The following is a 15,568-nucleotide window of genomic DNA, read 5'->3' on the forward strand; positions in this document are numbered from 1 at the left end:
ATTACTTTTTAGAACAAAAGCCAAAAATGGTGTCAAATAAGACTGCTTATTAACATATGCTTATATATCATGAAGGATGATTACCAATAATACTTATTTTTACACAATTTTAAACTATATAAATGCCTTTATCTATCTAAGTTTAGTGAGACCTTAACAACCACCTTAGGAAAGTATTACAATACTTGTTTTACAGATCACAAAACTGAGTCTCAGAGAGGTCAAATGACTTGCCCAAGGACACAGAATTAGTAAGTGGCAGAACAGAAACCGAAACATGTATCTTATGACTTTTTAATCCAATAGTGGTATTAATTGCTTGAGTGTGCTCAATCAGTAGCTTCTAAAATGCTTATGTGTAGTATTTTATTTGCCTTGCAAATATGTTTACAATATATGTATGATAAGCAAACACTGATTTGTATAGTTAGTGCAAATATAAACTTCAGCCTGGTCTTTGCCTTAATGATTACCAGCTGAAGAGGAGTCATCCATATTAATGAGGCTCTGGAGCAGCTTTTCCCAAAGTGAGGTATGCAGATGTATGTAAAAAGGAGTATTTTTTATTTTAATGGGATTCCCAGCCTAATAAGGCCATCAGCCTGCGGGCCAACTCATCCCAACAAGCTTGTTCTAGCTTCTACTTAAAACCAAAACAAAACCCAGTGCCACCGAGTCGATTCCAACTCATAGGGACCCTATAGGGCAGAGTAGAACTACCCCGTAGAGTTTCCAAGGAGTGCCTGGCAGATTCGAACTGCCGACCCTTTGGTTAGCAGCCGTAGCACTTAACCACTACGCCACCAGGGTTTCCAGCTTCTACTTAGAAAGCCTAAAAGTTCCCCTAAAAGGCCTCACTCCTCCCCTGCCCTCACTCCTTTTGAAGTTCTTTGTACAGCTCCTCAAGCCTCTGTACTGCCACGTGGCCACATTCCCCAATCTCACAGTTGCCTCCAGTCTGTCGCCCTTGCCACCCATATCTTTGCTTCATCATACTTTTCCTCAATAATCCAACTTTTCCTCCTCAGCTCCAAGTACCCCCCCTTTCCATTTTTTATCCCTTTCCAAGACTCACATATTGAGCATTAAGTCTCCTTTGTATCTGTTGGTTTCTCTATACCAGTGCCAAGTATACGTTAGCCCTCTCCTCCTCCTAGTCTTGTCCTCACTGACCCACCGCCCATCCCAGTTCACCACTTTGCACTGCTTCTTCTAGTCCTATTCTTGTATCTCCATGAGAGTCCTCCACACTTGTATCTGGAGCCTGCTTGCTCTTAAGCCCCAGAATCATAGCCCCTTCTCCACTTATGTCCACTCACAGCCCAGCCCTTAGTCTGAGACAAATGGTAAAATCCTGACCTGCCCACAGTTTGTAGTATGAAGTGTCTCTCTCAGGAGACCAAGACCTGACTGGTTACAGGACTTTGAGGTCTTGTCTTTTCCCTTTTGGCTGTCTTAGGACTATACTCCATAGGCTCTTTCCATACTTTTGTGCTCATTCACTACTACTGAGCTCACTTTTAAGTTTTGGTGACACAAAAATGTTCTGGGGCTCAGGAATAATATGGAAAACTTAAAAAAAAAATTAACGAGAGGCAAGTGGCAGAGCTTTCTTCCTCAAAAAAGAAATTCTGGCCCACAAGGGAAAACAGTGGATCTCAGTTTGACAGAAGGTAATGTCAAAGAAATATGCAGGTGATAAGGGATGAAAACAAAACTTCTATTAATGAACAAAGTTTTGGAAACACCGCTGTAGAATATTTGGATTTGAAATTTATTTCTTCATTCTATTAGTCATTCATTTGCTTGTGCATTCATCATGTGGTCATTCATTCATTCAACAAATAGTTAATATTGAGTGCCTGCTCTGTACCAGGCACGGAGCTAGGTGTAGGGCATGGAACAGTGGTAACCGAAACTGAAAGAGCTCTAGCCCTCATGAGGTTTCCTTTGTAGGGAACATTCCATGTACTTCCATGAAAAACAATTTTTTAAGGTGTTCCTACTTAAAACATTTAAAAAATATAAATGAAGTGACAAAAATCACTCCCTGTAACATATGACAGTAACATTCAGAATTTCTATTAAGTAGAAATAAATGTCCCTGGTTTGTTGCCAAAAATCATTCTTGGGCCTGGTTAGTATAACAGATTAAACACACTTCATGGAAAAAATACAGTACTTCACTATTCAATATTATAAAATAAGAAAAATCACTATGACTGCTCTAGTTAGAAAATGAAATTGTGTTTGCTTCTCACAAATGCTGGTTTTGATTTTGAAGCTCCTGAAGTACCTATCTCCTGAGATGCTGGCTGGGCTTTAAGAACAGCTTGCAACACTGGATCTTCCCATGGGCCACCATCTCTAATGATTCGAGTCACCAGTTCCAGATTCACATTTCCATATCTGCGGAGGTGATTCTGGCATTCCTAGGAGAGAAAAACCGTTTTGGCTTTGTGAATTTAAAGGGCTTAAAAACTAAACTTTGATCACCATTGTCAATGAAATGACTGATGGTCAATGAGGCAGCTACTAAATTATAAAAGGGTTACAATTGTAACCTAAGTAGGGTGTCAAAACCCCATCAGTACACAAATAGGCTTGAATGCCAAAGGTAACAGTATGTACATAACTGGACTTAGAAAATCTCATTATAACAGGGATAAAGTGTAACCTAAGGGAAAAACTTAAGGGATGCATCATTTTTAGGAAAAGAACCAGGTTGCAAAAAACTGAAACTTTAGTGTTCAGTTAAATTTACACGAAGGTTCATAAAGTTCCTGTTAACACAGCAGGCAAGAGCCTTAGAATAAGAAGAAAGGGGGCAGGGGCTTCCTTTCAGTACGCACACTCTAGTCCTGGCAGGTAGACACACGCCTCCTGCCCTGATGTGACGTGTGTAACCTCAGCTGTGGTAGGAGGCTGCAGATGGCAATTCTATTTTCCTTGGCTGGGTGAGTAGATTTGCATGTAGTTTTGGGATGAAGAAATGAAATGCTGAAGCAATGAACCTAACCTATGATATGAACACTTTGTATTAGGTTTAAAAAATAAAGATAACATTGATAAGGTGGGTAATAACTGTTATCATTTGTCTATACGTTTCCTAGGGTTTTTTTTTTTTTTTTTAAGATGTTTGAAGTGATTTTAGAGAATTTGCTATCATAGATTTGTGATTGTAATATGAAATAAATAACAAGTTTGTAAACAATGTTTAATATTTAGGAAAATTTGGTTTACTGAATTTGTACAATCTAATTTATTAGATTTACAAGAGTTGTTTAATTATTTTGTTTTAATTGGTTATATTCTTTGTTGGAGCCCTGGTGGCACAGTGGATAAGAGCACAGCTGCTAACCAAAAGGTCGGCAGTTCAAATCCACCCGCTGCTCCTTGGAAATCCTATGGAACAGGGTCGCTATAATCCAAAATCGACTTGGTGGCAACGGATTTGTTTTTTTTTTAACTGTTAGGTGTTGGTTCTTAAAATGTTTCAGGGAATTTAATTTGGCAATTTAAAAAGATTATACTGTACAATAACTAAAGGCTTTGTGAAGGTACAAATATATTTAGAAGAAACAAAGTGTGTAAGTTGATCTTAAAGCTTTAAGGAAAAAACTAGATACTGAAATTGACAATATTAAAAACTTGAATATTAATTACATCTTAGCTGAAACACAAATAATTGCCAGAGTTTCTTTCTGTGCTGAAAAAAATCCCTCTGACATTAAAAACTTAATAGCAGTTATAAAGAAGAGCTCCAGGATTTTAAAAGAAAAAAAAAAAAAAAACAACCTTAAAATTTTCCTTATCAGATGAATCATCAGGCTATGTATTTAAAGTGGCAATCAACGCTTTAGCTCTCACTAAATTGTCTTATTTTTCCATCATTTGACTGTTCCAGTTTAGACTAAAAAAGAACTTCTAACATGCCACTTTGAATTTCTTGTTAAAATACACATAACCTGAAAGAGGAAGTTTTATCTGTTTTATAAGAAAGTAATAGATGAATCAAGTTTCAGGATAAAGAATCATTAAGTCAAATAACTGATAATTGAAACTTCATGAAAAGAAGTATCTTCTAAAAGTTATTTCAGGAAGTTGCAGGCAAGCAAGCAAAAACCCTATAAGCAATGGACAAGTTACTTCTCTGTGCTGCTTCAGTTAACTCCTCCCCCTCCTTTCAGAATCCACTGTGAAGTAGGACACAAAAAAAAAATCTACTTTTTTTTTTTCACAGGACTGTTCTGAGGGTTAAATAATGTATTGAAAAGTGCTTGGAATAGTGCCTGGCACACAGCAAGCACTCAATAAATGTTAGCTATTATTTCTTCTATTATTTTTTAACACTTAGAACAAACATTGATTTTGGGATAATTATATACATGTGCTCCTGTCAATTCTATTATAAATTAGCAAATTAGCTTAGTATCATTTTTTAAAAATAAAAACTAATTAAAAATGAAAGTGCTGATTGTTTGTATGTATACTCCTTGGGTCAAGTATACCATATTTTGGAGACCACTACTATGGGAAATAGCTCTGGACAGAAAATAGAAGTAATATAAGTATTTCATTTTGGTCTCTACAAAGACCAGGATGAAAGAGAATGTAATAATTTGAAAGTATGTTCTGGCTCCTCCTTCCTTAAATAGTATGGTGGCTTTTTGGATGATATTCATCCAAGATGAATAAGGAAACACTTAAATCACTTTAGAATTCACAACTTATCTGAGTGTATATAGATATTGTATATACATATAACCTAGAAGATATATATATATACACATATATATATTAAGTAACATTTAAATTTGGACCTGTATATTAATTAAATCCTTGGTTTCTGGGTTATTAAGTCATCTATCTACCATCATTGATACCCATTTATCACTGATGCTTTGCACTGCGCTAAATATAATCCCACGAGATACTTCCATCCAACCTTGTATCTTTGCCAAAGATACAGGTAAAATAGAACCTCTTTCTTCACACATCTTTCAGAATCCATGGTAGAGTGGGCTTAATGTTTTGCTCCAGAAGGAAAGTTTCTCTTCCCTGAAGTGCCACTGTAGAGCTGTCACACACCATGTGTCTATGTAGCTGTATATCAGTGTTCTCACGATTCCACATCCTTGATCTGAAACCTACAGCAGCTTATTTTAGGATGAAAAGTCTCAGAGCCTCAGCCTGATATTTTAGGACGTCTGTAATCAACCCCTACCCAGCTTTTCCAACCTCATTCCCCTGTTGCATGTCATGAGCCCTTATCTCCTGCCTGAGCTCTTCCATATCAAACTCAACTTGTGTTTTCCTTCCTACGCCTTTTCTCCTATTGTTTGCTTTCTCCTAGAACTTCCTGTAAACCTATCTGAATCCTACCTTTCCAATCCCACTTTTCCTAAGAAGTCTCCACTAGCTACCTTAATCCATAATAAATTAATCCCTTCTCTGCTGTATTGAAAATCTGTATCAGCTCACTCTTCTGGGACTTATCATAAAAGAGGGTCTTGCATTATTGGTTATCTTAAGTGTTGACTTCTTCTTAAATAGTTGAAAGCATCTTCAAAAACAAAAAAAAACCAGGAAAGATGTACTAGAGAAGATAAATTCTTAATAATAAAAAAATTCTTTAATCAAAATAGAGTTTTATGGAAATCTGTGTTAAGTGGAAGCACTACAGAACATCTGTTTTATTTTGAATGAAATGTATGTTCCAGAGTAAAGTTGTATAGATCACCACATATCAAACTTATTCATAAACTATTACAGCAAATTGAAGCAAAAATGTAAATTTAAAAAAAAGGCCTTTAAAACACAGTAAAATCTTTACAGTACAGGTAGTCCCTGACTAATGACATATTCAAATTACAATGAACCGGACCATCTGGGTTTTTTGTTTTTTCTATGATTTGTTTGTTTTTTTAACATACGTATGTATGCATGAAAATATATCTTCAAGCTTATATGTAATGTTTCCAACCCCAAAGACAAATAATAGGATTTATAAAGATACTGATAATAAAAGGAAATAATAATGAGAACTAAAAAAAAAATATATATATATATATATATGAGGTATTCTACTTACGTCAGAACCAACTTACGACAGAGTCATTGGAATGGAACCCCGTCGTAAGTCAGGGACTACCTGTACTGTGAAATGAGATGAAAATGATCATGAATATATTTTATCACAGTTTCACTGTTATCTTATGACAAAGCACTCCGAAAAGTTATTATGCGTTTTTTCTTTTACAAAAGTAATTATCCCAAATTTGTGGTCCTCTGCTGTAATGAGCTCCCAAGGGTTATTTACCTGATTTTTTTGTTGCTGTTTTAAGCATTCTGAATCTGCCCACTTAAAGTAAAGGGGACAACACAACAATGAAAAAGTCACTGCTTTTTAAAATAAAGTTCTTAGTGAAGAAAATCATTTGAAATGAGTATCTACAATATTTGGAACATCATTACATGATTGTTTTGCCAGAGACCAATGTGTCACCTATAATGTTCATATATAAGACCTTTTAAAAATGTAAACCAGAATTTTGTTTAAAAATCTTTCACCTAAAACACTAATGAGTTTTTAATCCACTTGTTAAAAATGATCAGTAATCAAGAAAATACAGACTTATGTAACAATACAAATTTAGTGGTCAAATTTCAAAAACTTGCATAATTGATAGAAGGGATTTAAAACTGAACAGCATAATTTAGAAAATTTTTTCATTGGACCTACCAAAGGTATCTTTTTCACCTACGACAGCTATTAAAACCAAGCACCAGTGTAGACTGAACTTAGAATTGGACTTGGAATCACTATATGACAATGTGGTAAGTTTTTCAAAAATAAGGAAGCATATTCAGTCACACTGCTGTCATTTAAAGTTTTTACACGGTTAAATTAAAATCATTTTACTTTTTAAATAATACTTATATATTTTTATATTTCCTAATGTATGTAACATTAGTACACATGCATAAATAATAAAAATACACATATTAACCTGTTGGCACAGTGGTTAAAGCGCTCAGCCGCTAACCAGAAGGTCAGTGGTTTGAACCCACCAGCTGCTCCCTGAGAGAGATGTGGCAGTCCGCTTCCATTAAGATTTATAGCCTTGTTTGTTTTGTGCAAAGTCTTTTTTAAAAATTATACTGGTGTGAGATCAGAAATCTGGAGACTTCTAGTCTAAGCTACTTCTTGGTTTTATGTTTGTATTTGGGGCCAAATACAAAACTCATCTTCTTCCTCTACTGATACTGAGGTCATGTCGATTTTCTTCAATATCACTTCTGATCTACTTCTCCTTTGTCATTTCTACAGCTGTCACTCTAGTCTAGGTCTTCATCTGTTATCACTTAGATAACTAAATCAAGGTTTTGTTATCCCCCCTCTCCAATAAGGCAGTCTTCAAAAGCTTTTAAGACTTTAGACCATGAAGTTCTTAAGACAAGTATAAATGAAACATTTCTTTTAACCTGTTCCTTTTGCCATATATATTATTACAAACGTATGTTTACATCATTAATATACCGGGCAACCTGTTTCCATAAAAATTACAGCCTTGGAAACCTTATGGGGCAGTTCTACTCTGTCCTATGGAGTCGCTATGAGTCAGAATCAACTCGACAGAGATGGGGTTTTTTTTCTAGTTTGGGAAAAATGTTGTGTAAAGTAAAGCTGAGGCCCTCATTCAGCTTCTATAAACCTCAACACTGCTGGAGCTCACTTTTCTGATCTATAAAATAAGGAAACTGGATTAAGTAATTTCTAAGATAACTCCAGTCTCAAAATTATAAAAATGCATGAATGTCTACAAGTTATAAATACATTTAGTTCTTTAAAAATAACTAGAATCATATAATTAGTGAGCAGTTTAAGATACCCCTTTTTGGACCTTTAAAAAAATAAACATTTAAATATGAGTAATTATTTTTGTTTAATAAAACTGGTTCTATCTATATACTTTTTCCTTAAATTTTAGAGTTTCATCTGAAGGGAAAGCCAATCATTAACTACAGTAAAACCATCAACTGGGAACATAATCAAATTTAAAAATTAGTTGGCAAGTACAGCCTTACCATTAACACTGTTAAATAAGTAATGAATTAGTACTGCCACCAGAGAAGTGCTGGTGTCATAGTTATAACCTGTAAGAACACAGGCCCTGAAGCACAGTTAAGGTGTATGCAATATTTATTTGAGCACAGGTTCTCCATACAAAGAAATAGACACAAAATCTAATTTAACAAAAAGAACAATGGCGTCAGTCAAGAGAGCAGGTCACAGTCCTAGCTATGCTATAAATTGGTAAGTTACCTAATTTCCAATAAATGTTATTCAATGGATGAATAAATCTCTCTGTTCTTTAGTTCATCATGTATTAAAAAATGTGACTGGACTTAAATGCCCTCTAAACCTTGTAGTTTACATTTTTTATAATATTTTATTTTGGAAAATATAAGCTGCTTCATATGACTGAATTCTAGTCATTATGTATCAGTACGCTCTGCAGAATCAGCTTTCAGTGAACAACGGACATCTCAATGACTGTCTGATGTGCTTTCCGAGCTAGTTTTACAGTGTTAGTCCTATGATTTTGAAGTCACTACACGCCTACTCTTGACAACATTAGATTTCAAGATGCTCAGAATATATCCAGTTTTTTGTTTCTGTTTGGACATTATGTGTATGTAACTATCAATGCACAATTCTTAGTACCCTCTCTCGAGATGACTTCTGTTCTACGTGTCAGGGTTTACCGGACTTCCTAAGATATGCAACTAATTGATGCTGAAACTCCTGTCTTTCTAAAGTTTGTTCCTGGCCTCTTGAGCTTAAATGTTTCAAAATTTATTTATTGCAAATTGTATGTTTGAAATAACTCTTGCTTTTGTCTCTTCATAATGATTACACAAGTTCAGCAGTTGAAGTATGGTGTTCATCTTTCTCAAACAGAAAATTATTTAAAAAACACAAAATTAAAACGTTTTTAAGGTAGTGAAACACAAGAATTATTAATCAGGAGTAACAATTTCAAATAGATAAATGCACACAGAAAAATATCAAAACTTTTATCTATTTCAACAAAGGTTTATCTAAGGAGTACAATCCTTCACAAAATAAAACCGAACCTAACCCACTGCTGTCAAGCAGACTCGGACTCATTAGCAACCCTATTTGAGGGCACTGGGTATAGGACAGACTATAACTGCACCTCAGGGTTTCCGAAGCTGTAAACTTTTACAGAAGCAGACTGCCACATCTTTCCCCCTCGGAACAGCTTCTGGGTTCAAACCACTGAACTTCTGGTTAGCAGCCAAACACTTTAACCACTGCACTACCAGGGCTCCGTTCCTCACAAAATAAGATTTATAAATCCGAAATTTTAACAATAATCCTTTTTACTCCCACACTAAATATATGGTATACTGTCAAGTATGTTTCTTTCATAGTGAAATCTTTCCCCTTTTCTCACATATTTCAATTTCCCTTTTTTCTAGACACTGTCAAAGCAGAATCTACAATATTTCATGTTTTCAACCCTCAACTACTTTTATTAATGTCTGTTCTCCATCTTAGTGTAGATAGTGGTAACCAAAGGACTATGAGGTAGACAGCTTTAGACAACAAGCTTAATTGTTTTTAAAAGTTCAGCAAGGACAATACATCTTTGAAACATAAAAGATTTAAGGACTAACTAGAAATCAGAAAGAAGTGATTATAGACTTATCCATTCTTCACTCATGTTGGGAAACATTTATATCATGACTAAGGGGGTAAGACTACCAAATGTTGAAGACACAGAGATGAAAGTCAGACTCTGACCATCAGATCTAACAGTCTAGTAAGATAGACTATCCCAAACCACAGACAGAATAGTAGGGAGATTAGTGCTTTGGTAACAGTGGAAAAAATTAGTGAGGGTTTGGGGCAGAAGTCATATAGAGTCAAAATGGAGTTAAGCAGAAACAGGAGAAAACTTCTATCTGAAAGAAATATGTAACACAATTTTGCAATTGCTCCTTACAAGATATGTATCTTGTTACTAAGCTGATACGGCTATATTCTTTAAAAACCTTTTAACTGGTTGTTTTCAGTACCAAAACTAGGACTTTCCCAAATTAAGCCTTTGGAAAACTTATTCCAAATACTCTAGGAAGAGCCAGGCCCAGGTTTTGAGAAGGTTTTAGTATAGAGTCAATAGTTCTAAACTTTTTCATATTAGCTAAAAATAATAAAATCTGGGAGATTTGCTGTTTATGTAAGTACACATTAACTTCTTAAGAGAACATTTGCCCTGGTAAATCAGGGTGGGCACAGGAGTTTTATTTAAATGCCTCTCTATTGGCTGGTTCTTTTACTTTTGATTATTTTTTGCTTGTCTCTTATGATAGTAATTAACAGTAAAAGAGCCTTGGCCCTCCTCCTGCTTGGGAGGCGATGTTGTCCCACACCTCTTCCCACTCCCTTCCCTACTTACCCCAATCAAGGCCATGTCAGATAAAAAATATAGTGGAGACTCAGGCAAAGAAAGCTTAACTAAGGCCTACTTCTAGTCTATACAAAAAAAGTCTCTGTGACTTATATACACTGACCCTAAGGGCTGGGGATAGGGAGTTGTCTCTCAAGTCAGGGCACGCTCATTAAAAAATTTACAGAGCTCAAGCTGTAAACTTTAGATTATTGGCTGGCATTTTGGTCACTAACCCCAAGGTCTCTTGTTCTCTCCCACTTAAAAAAAAAAAAAAAAAAGCTCACATTTCAAATTTATAACATCTAATTTTTTCCCTTGATTTATAAAAATAACTCATGTTCTTGGTTTTTAAAAAAATGGAAAATACAAGTATAGATCCGTGAATCTAACCATCTATTGGGCATCTCTAACTGGATGTTCCAAGACACTTTAAACTTAGTGTGTCTAGTTTACTAACCCCTTCAATCGCTGTCCTAGTGAATGGCACCACTATATATGGTTACTTCAGCGTAGATGCCAAAGAACATACTTGATTCCTCCCTGGCCTTTTTTTAAATTATATTTTATTGTGTTTTAAGTGAAGGTTTACATAGCAAATTAGGTTCGCTTTTAGCAATCTTTGGAAATCTTGGTGGCGTAGTAGTTAAGAGCTCAGGCTGCTAACCAAAAGGTGGACAGTTCGAATTCACCAGGAGCTCCTTGGAAACCCTATGGCATAGTTCTACTATGTCCTATAGGGTTGCTATGAGTCGGAATCAACTCAACGGCAATGCGTTTGGGTCTTTTTTTTTTTTTGGTTAGCAATCTTTATACTTATTGTTCCTTGCCTTTGGTTACAGTTTTTACAATGTGTCAGCATTCTCGTTATTTCCCTTTTGTTTGTTCTGTTTCCATTCATCTAGCTTCCCTTTCCCTCCTTATCTTCTCATCTTTGCTTTTGGGCCAATGTTAACTGTTTGCTCTCGTATAGTTAACTGTTTAAGGGAGCACATTACTCATGTCATGTTGTTTATTTTAGAAGCCAACCCATTATTTGGCCAAAAGATGACCTTCAGAAATATTCAATTCCAAGTTCAAAGGGTATCATCTTAGGGCAATAGCCTCAAGGGTTCCTCTATATTCTCTATCAGTCCAGTAGGTCTGGCATTTTTTTTAGGAATGTGAGTTTTGTTCTGTGTTTTTCTCCCATTCTATCCCAGACCTTCTACTGTGTCCCTGGTCAGAATAGATGGTAGAGGTAGCTGGGCACCATCTAGTTCTGATCACAGGTTAGAAGACATTGTGGATCGTGTGGGATATTGGTCCTGTGGACTAGTTTCTTCTTTGAGCCTTTGAATTGAATTCCTTCATTCTCTTTTGCTCACAAACTTTTAAGACCCCAGACGCTACTGACCAAACTAGGATGTAGAACATTACCTTTGTGAACTATATTATGCCAAATGACTATGGTATCCCCAAGACTATGGTCCCAAGCCTTTTGACCGACTAAATTAATCCCACAAATGGTCTGGATATGTCTAGAAAGTCTCTGTAAATGTGTCCTCTATGTGGATTGTTATATATACACATGCCTACAGATACACCTATACATACAAGTGCGTTTACCTGTATATGCATTCCTATACATATATATGCATCCATAGCCACCTACATAACCACACCCATTTTTTGGCTGTTTTTACTGTTGTTGCAAGATTATGTATGTTATAGCATTTGCTATAATTGTCCCTTTTTCTCGTGTACTTTTTTTTTTTTTTTTACCACTTAGTATCTTCATTTGCCTCGGTCAAGCTGTGCTGATTTCACCCATATTTGAGACTGCCTTTCTCATCACCAAAAGTAACAGGTGTCCACTGTCTAGAAAATGATTCCCCATCCCCCTCCCTCTTCTCCCTGGTAACCATCAAAGAACTTGCTTTCTCTGTGTATATCTATTCTTGACTTTTTATAGTAGTGGGACCATACAATGTTTCACTTTTTGTGACTGACTTATTTCACGCAACAAAATGTACTCCAGATTCATACGTTATAAGATTTTTCATGGGCTCATTATTCTCTATAGTTGCATAGTATTCCATTGTATGTATGTACCACAATTTGTTTGCCCATTCATCTGATGATGGGTACTTCGGTTGTTTCCATCTTTTTGCTATTGTGAATAATGCTGCAGTGAACATAGGTGTGATATGTCTATTCATGTCACTGCTCTTATCTCTAGGATATATACCTATAAGTTGAATTGCTGATCATATGGTATTTCTATTTTTAACTTTTTGAGAAAACGTCATACTAATTTTCCATAGCTGCTATACCATTTTAAAATCCCATCAGCAATATATGAGTTTCGACCCCCCCCAAACCTCACCAGCATTTTTTTTTTATCATTACCATCTTAGCAAGGGTTAGATGGTATCTCATTGTGGTTCTGATTTGCATCTCTCTAATGGCTAATGATCATGAGAATCTTTTCATGTATTTGTTAGCTGCCTGAATGTCCTTTCTGGTAAAGTGTTCCAAGACACTTTAAACTTAGCGTGTCTAGTTTACTAACCCCTTCAATCGCTGTCCTTTGCCCATTTTTTTTGATTGGACTGTTTGTCTTTTTGTTGTTGAGTTGTTGAAATTTTCTATATATTTTAGAGATTAGATCCTTATCAGATATGTTGTTCCCAAAGATGTTTTCCCAGTCTATACATTCTCTCTTTACTGCCTTAGTACTTTGATGAGCATAGTATTTAATTTTTAGGAAGTCTCAGTTATCTAATTTATATTCTATCATTTGTGTATTTTTTGTTTCGTTTAATAGGCAACTTATGCTGAAAATTAGGTCCCCTAGTTTTGACCCTATGTTACCTTCCAGGAACTTTATGGTTTTAGCTTTAACATTTAGGTCTTTGATCCATTTTGAATTAGTGTTTGTGCATGGTGTAAGGTATGGAGACTAATTCATTTTTCTGCATGTGGATATCCGGTTTTGCCAACATAATTTGTTAAGACTGTTTCTACTTCATTGAATGGACTTTGACCCCTTTTCGAAGATTAAAACCCAGTGCCATTGAGTCGATTCCGACTCATAGCTTAGCTGCCTGTAAATGGATGGATTTACTTCTGGGTTTTCAATTCTATTCCATCGGTCTACATGTCTGCATTGAACCAGTACCAGGCTGTTCTGATTACGGTGGCAGCATATGTTTTGTGTTTTCATATTGGGAAATGTGAGGCTTCCTACTTTGTTCTTCTTCGGTATTGCTTTAGCTATTCGGGGCCTCCTTCCTTTCCATATAAAGCTAGAGATTAGTTTTTCCATTTCATTAAAGAATGTTGTTGGGATTTGGACCAGGATTGCATTATATCTATAGATTGCTTTTGGTAGTATTGACACTTGCACAATGTTAAGTCTTCTAATCCATGAGCATGGAATGTTTTCCCATTTGTAGATCCCTTTTAATTTCTTGCAGTAGTGTTTTTTAGTTTCCCTTGTACATATCTTTTATGTCCCTGATCAGGTTTATTCCCAGGTATTTTATCCTTTTGGGGGATACTCAAAATGGTATTGATTTCTTGATTTCCTTTTCAGAAGTCATCCTTGTTAGTGTAGAGGAACCCAACTGATTTTTGTGTATTGATACCCTACCACTTTGCTGAATCCTTCTATTAGTTCCAGTAACTTTCTTAGGGAGTCTCCAGGATTTTCTGTGTACAGCATCATGTCATCTGCAAATACAGTTTTACTACTTCCTTTCTAATTTGAATACTCTTTATTTCCCTTTCTTGCCTTATTGCTGTAGCTAGGACTTCCAGTACAATATTGAGTAAGAGTGATGATAAAAGGTATCCCTGACTTGCTCCCATTTTCAAAGCGAATACTCTCAATCTTTCTCCACTGAGAATAATACTAGTTGTTGGTTTTGCATACCAAAAAAACCCCCAAATATATGCCCTTAATTATGTTGAGAAATTTCTCTTCTGTTCCTAATTTTGCTGAGTTTTTTATCAGGAAAGGGTGTCAGATTTTATCAAATGCCTTTTCTGTGTCGATGGAGATGATCATGTGGTTATTTTTATTTATTTCTGTGGCAAATTATGTTGATTGATTTTCTAATGCTGAACCATCCTTGCATCTCGTGTATGAATCTGACTTGTTCATGATGTATTATTGTTTTTACACTGTTAGATTCTGTTGGCTAGAATTTTGTTGAGAATTTTGGCGTCTATATTCATGAGAGATATTGGTCTACAATTTTCCATTTTAGTGGTTATCTTTGCCTGGCTTTGGTATCAGGGTTATCCTGGCTTCATAAAATCAATTAGGGTGTATTCCTTCCTTTTCTATGTTCTAGAATAGTTTGAGTAGAACTGGTGTCAACTCTTCACTGAATGTTTGGTAGAATTCTCCAGTGAAGTCGTCTGGACCGGGGCTTTTTGTTGTTGTTGTTGTTGTCGGGAGTATCTTTATGACTCCTTCAATTTCTTCTTTTGGTATGGGTCTGTTAAAATTTTCTACCCCGGTTTGTATTAGTTTAGGTAGGTAATGTGTTTCTAGAAATTTGTCCATTTCTTCTAGGTTTTTAAATTTGCTGGAGTACAATTTTTCATAATATTCTGTTATATTCATTTTTATTTCAGTTGGTTCTGTTGTAATGTCACCCATCTCATTTCTTATTTTGCTTATTTGCCTCTTCTCATTTTTTCATTTGTCAGTTTGGCCAGTGGTCCTCTCAAAGAACCAACTTCTTGTCTTGAGTCTTTCTATTGTTTTTGTTTTCTATTTCATTTATTTCTGCTCTGATCTTTATTATTTCCTTTCTTCTGGTGACTGTGGACTTCTTTTGGTGCTCCTTTTCTGTCTGTTCAAGTTACAGGGTTTAGCTGTTGGTTTCGGCCCTTTCTTCTTTTTTGATGTGTGCACCTATTGCTATAAATTCTCTTCTGAGCAATACTTTTCCTTTTCCAAAGGTTTTGGTATGCTGTGCTTTCATTCTCATCTGACTCTAAGAATCTTCCGATTTCATCTACTACCCAACAGTTTTAAAGTCAGGTGTTATTTAATTTCCATGTATTTTTTCCCTTGTACTTTCTGA

The 15,568-nt window shown here is 35.6% G+C and overlaps 1 protein-coding gene across 4 annotated transcripts in view; it reads right to left on the bottom strand.

The window, feature by feature from the left end:
* ZNF654 (zinc finger protein 654) overlaps positions 1 to 15,568 on the bottom strand; it is a 102,259-nt gene that overhangs the window by 14,257 nt on the left and 72,434 nt on the right. For 2 of the 4 annotated variants that reach the window (XM_064273086.1, XM_010590384.3), the window contains exon 4: positions 2,297 to 2,432. The exons of 1 other annotated variant lie outside the window; for it this stretch is intronic. In XM_064273086.1, coding sequence (XP_064129156.1) covers positions 2,297 to 2,432 — 136 coding nt within the window. Of the gene's footprint in view, positions 1 to 2,261; positions 2,433 to 15,568 lie in introns of those variants that run through there. One more of the 4 variants, XM_023548162.2, reaches the window with a different exon arrangement.

Source organism: Loxodonta africana, chromosome 20 (genome assembly GCF_030014295.1).
Source record: "Loxodonta africana isolate mLoxAfr1 chromosome 20, mLoxAfr1.hap2, whole genome shotgun sequence".
In the NCBI taxonomy this organism is placed as follows: Eukaryota; Metazoa; Chordata; class Mammalia; order Proboscidea; family Elephantidae; genus Loxodonta; species Loxodonta africana.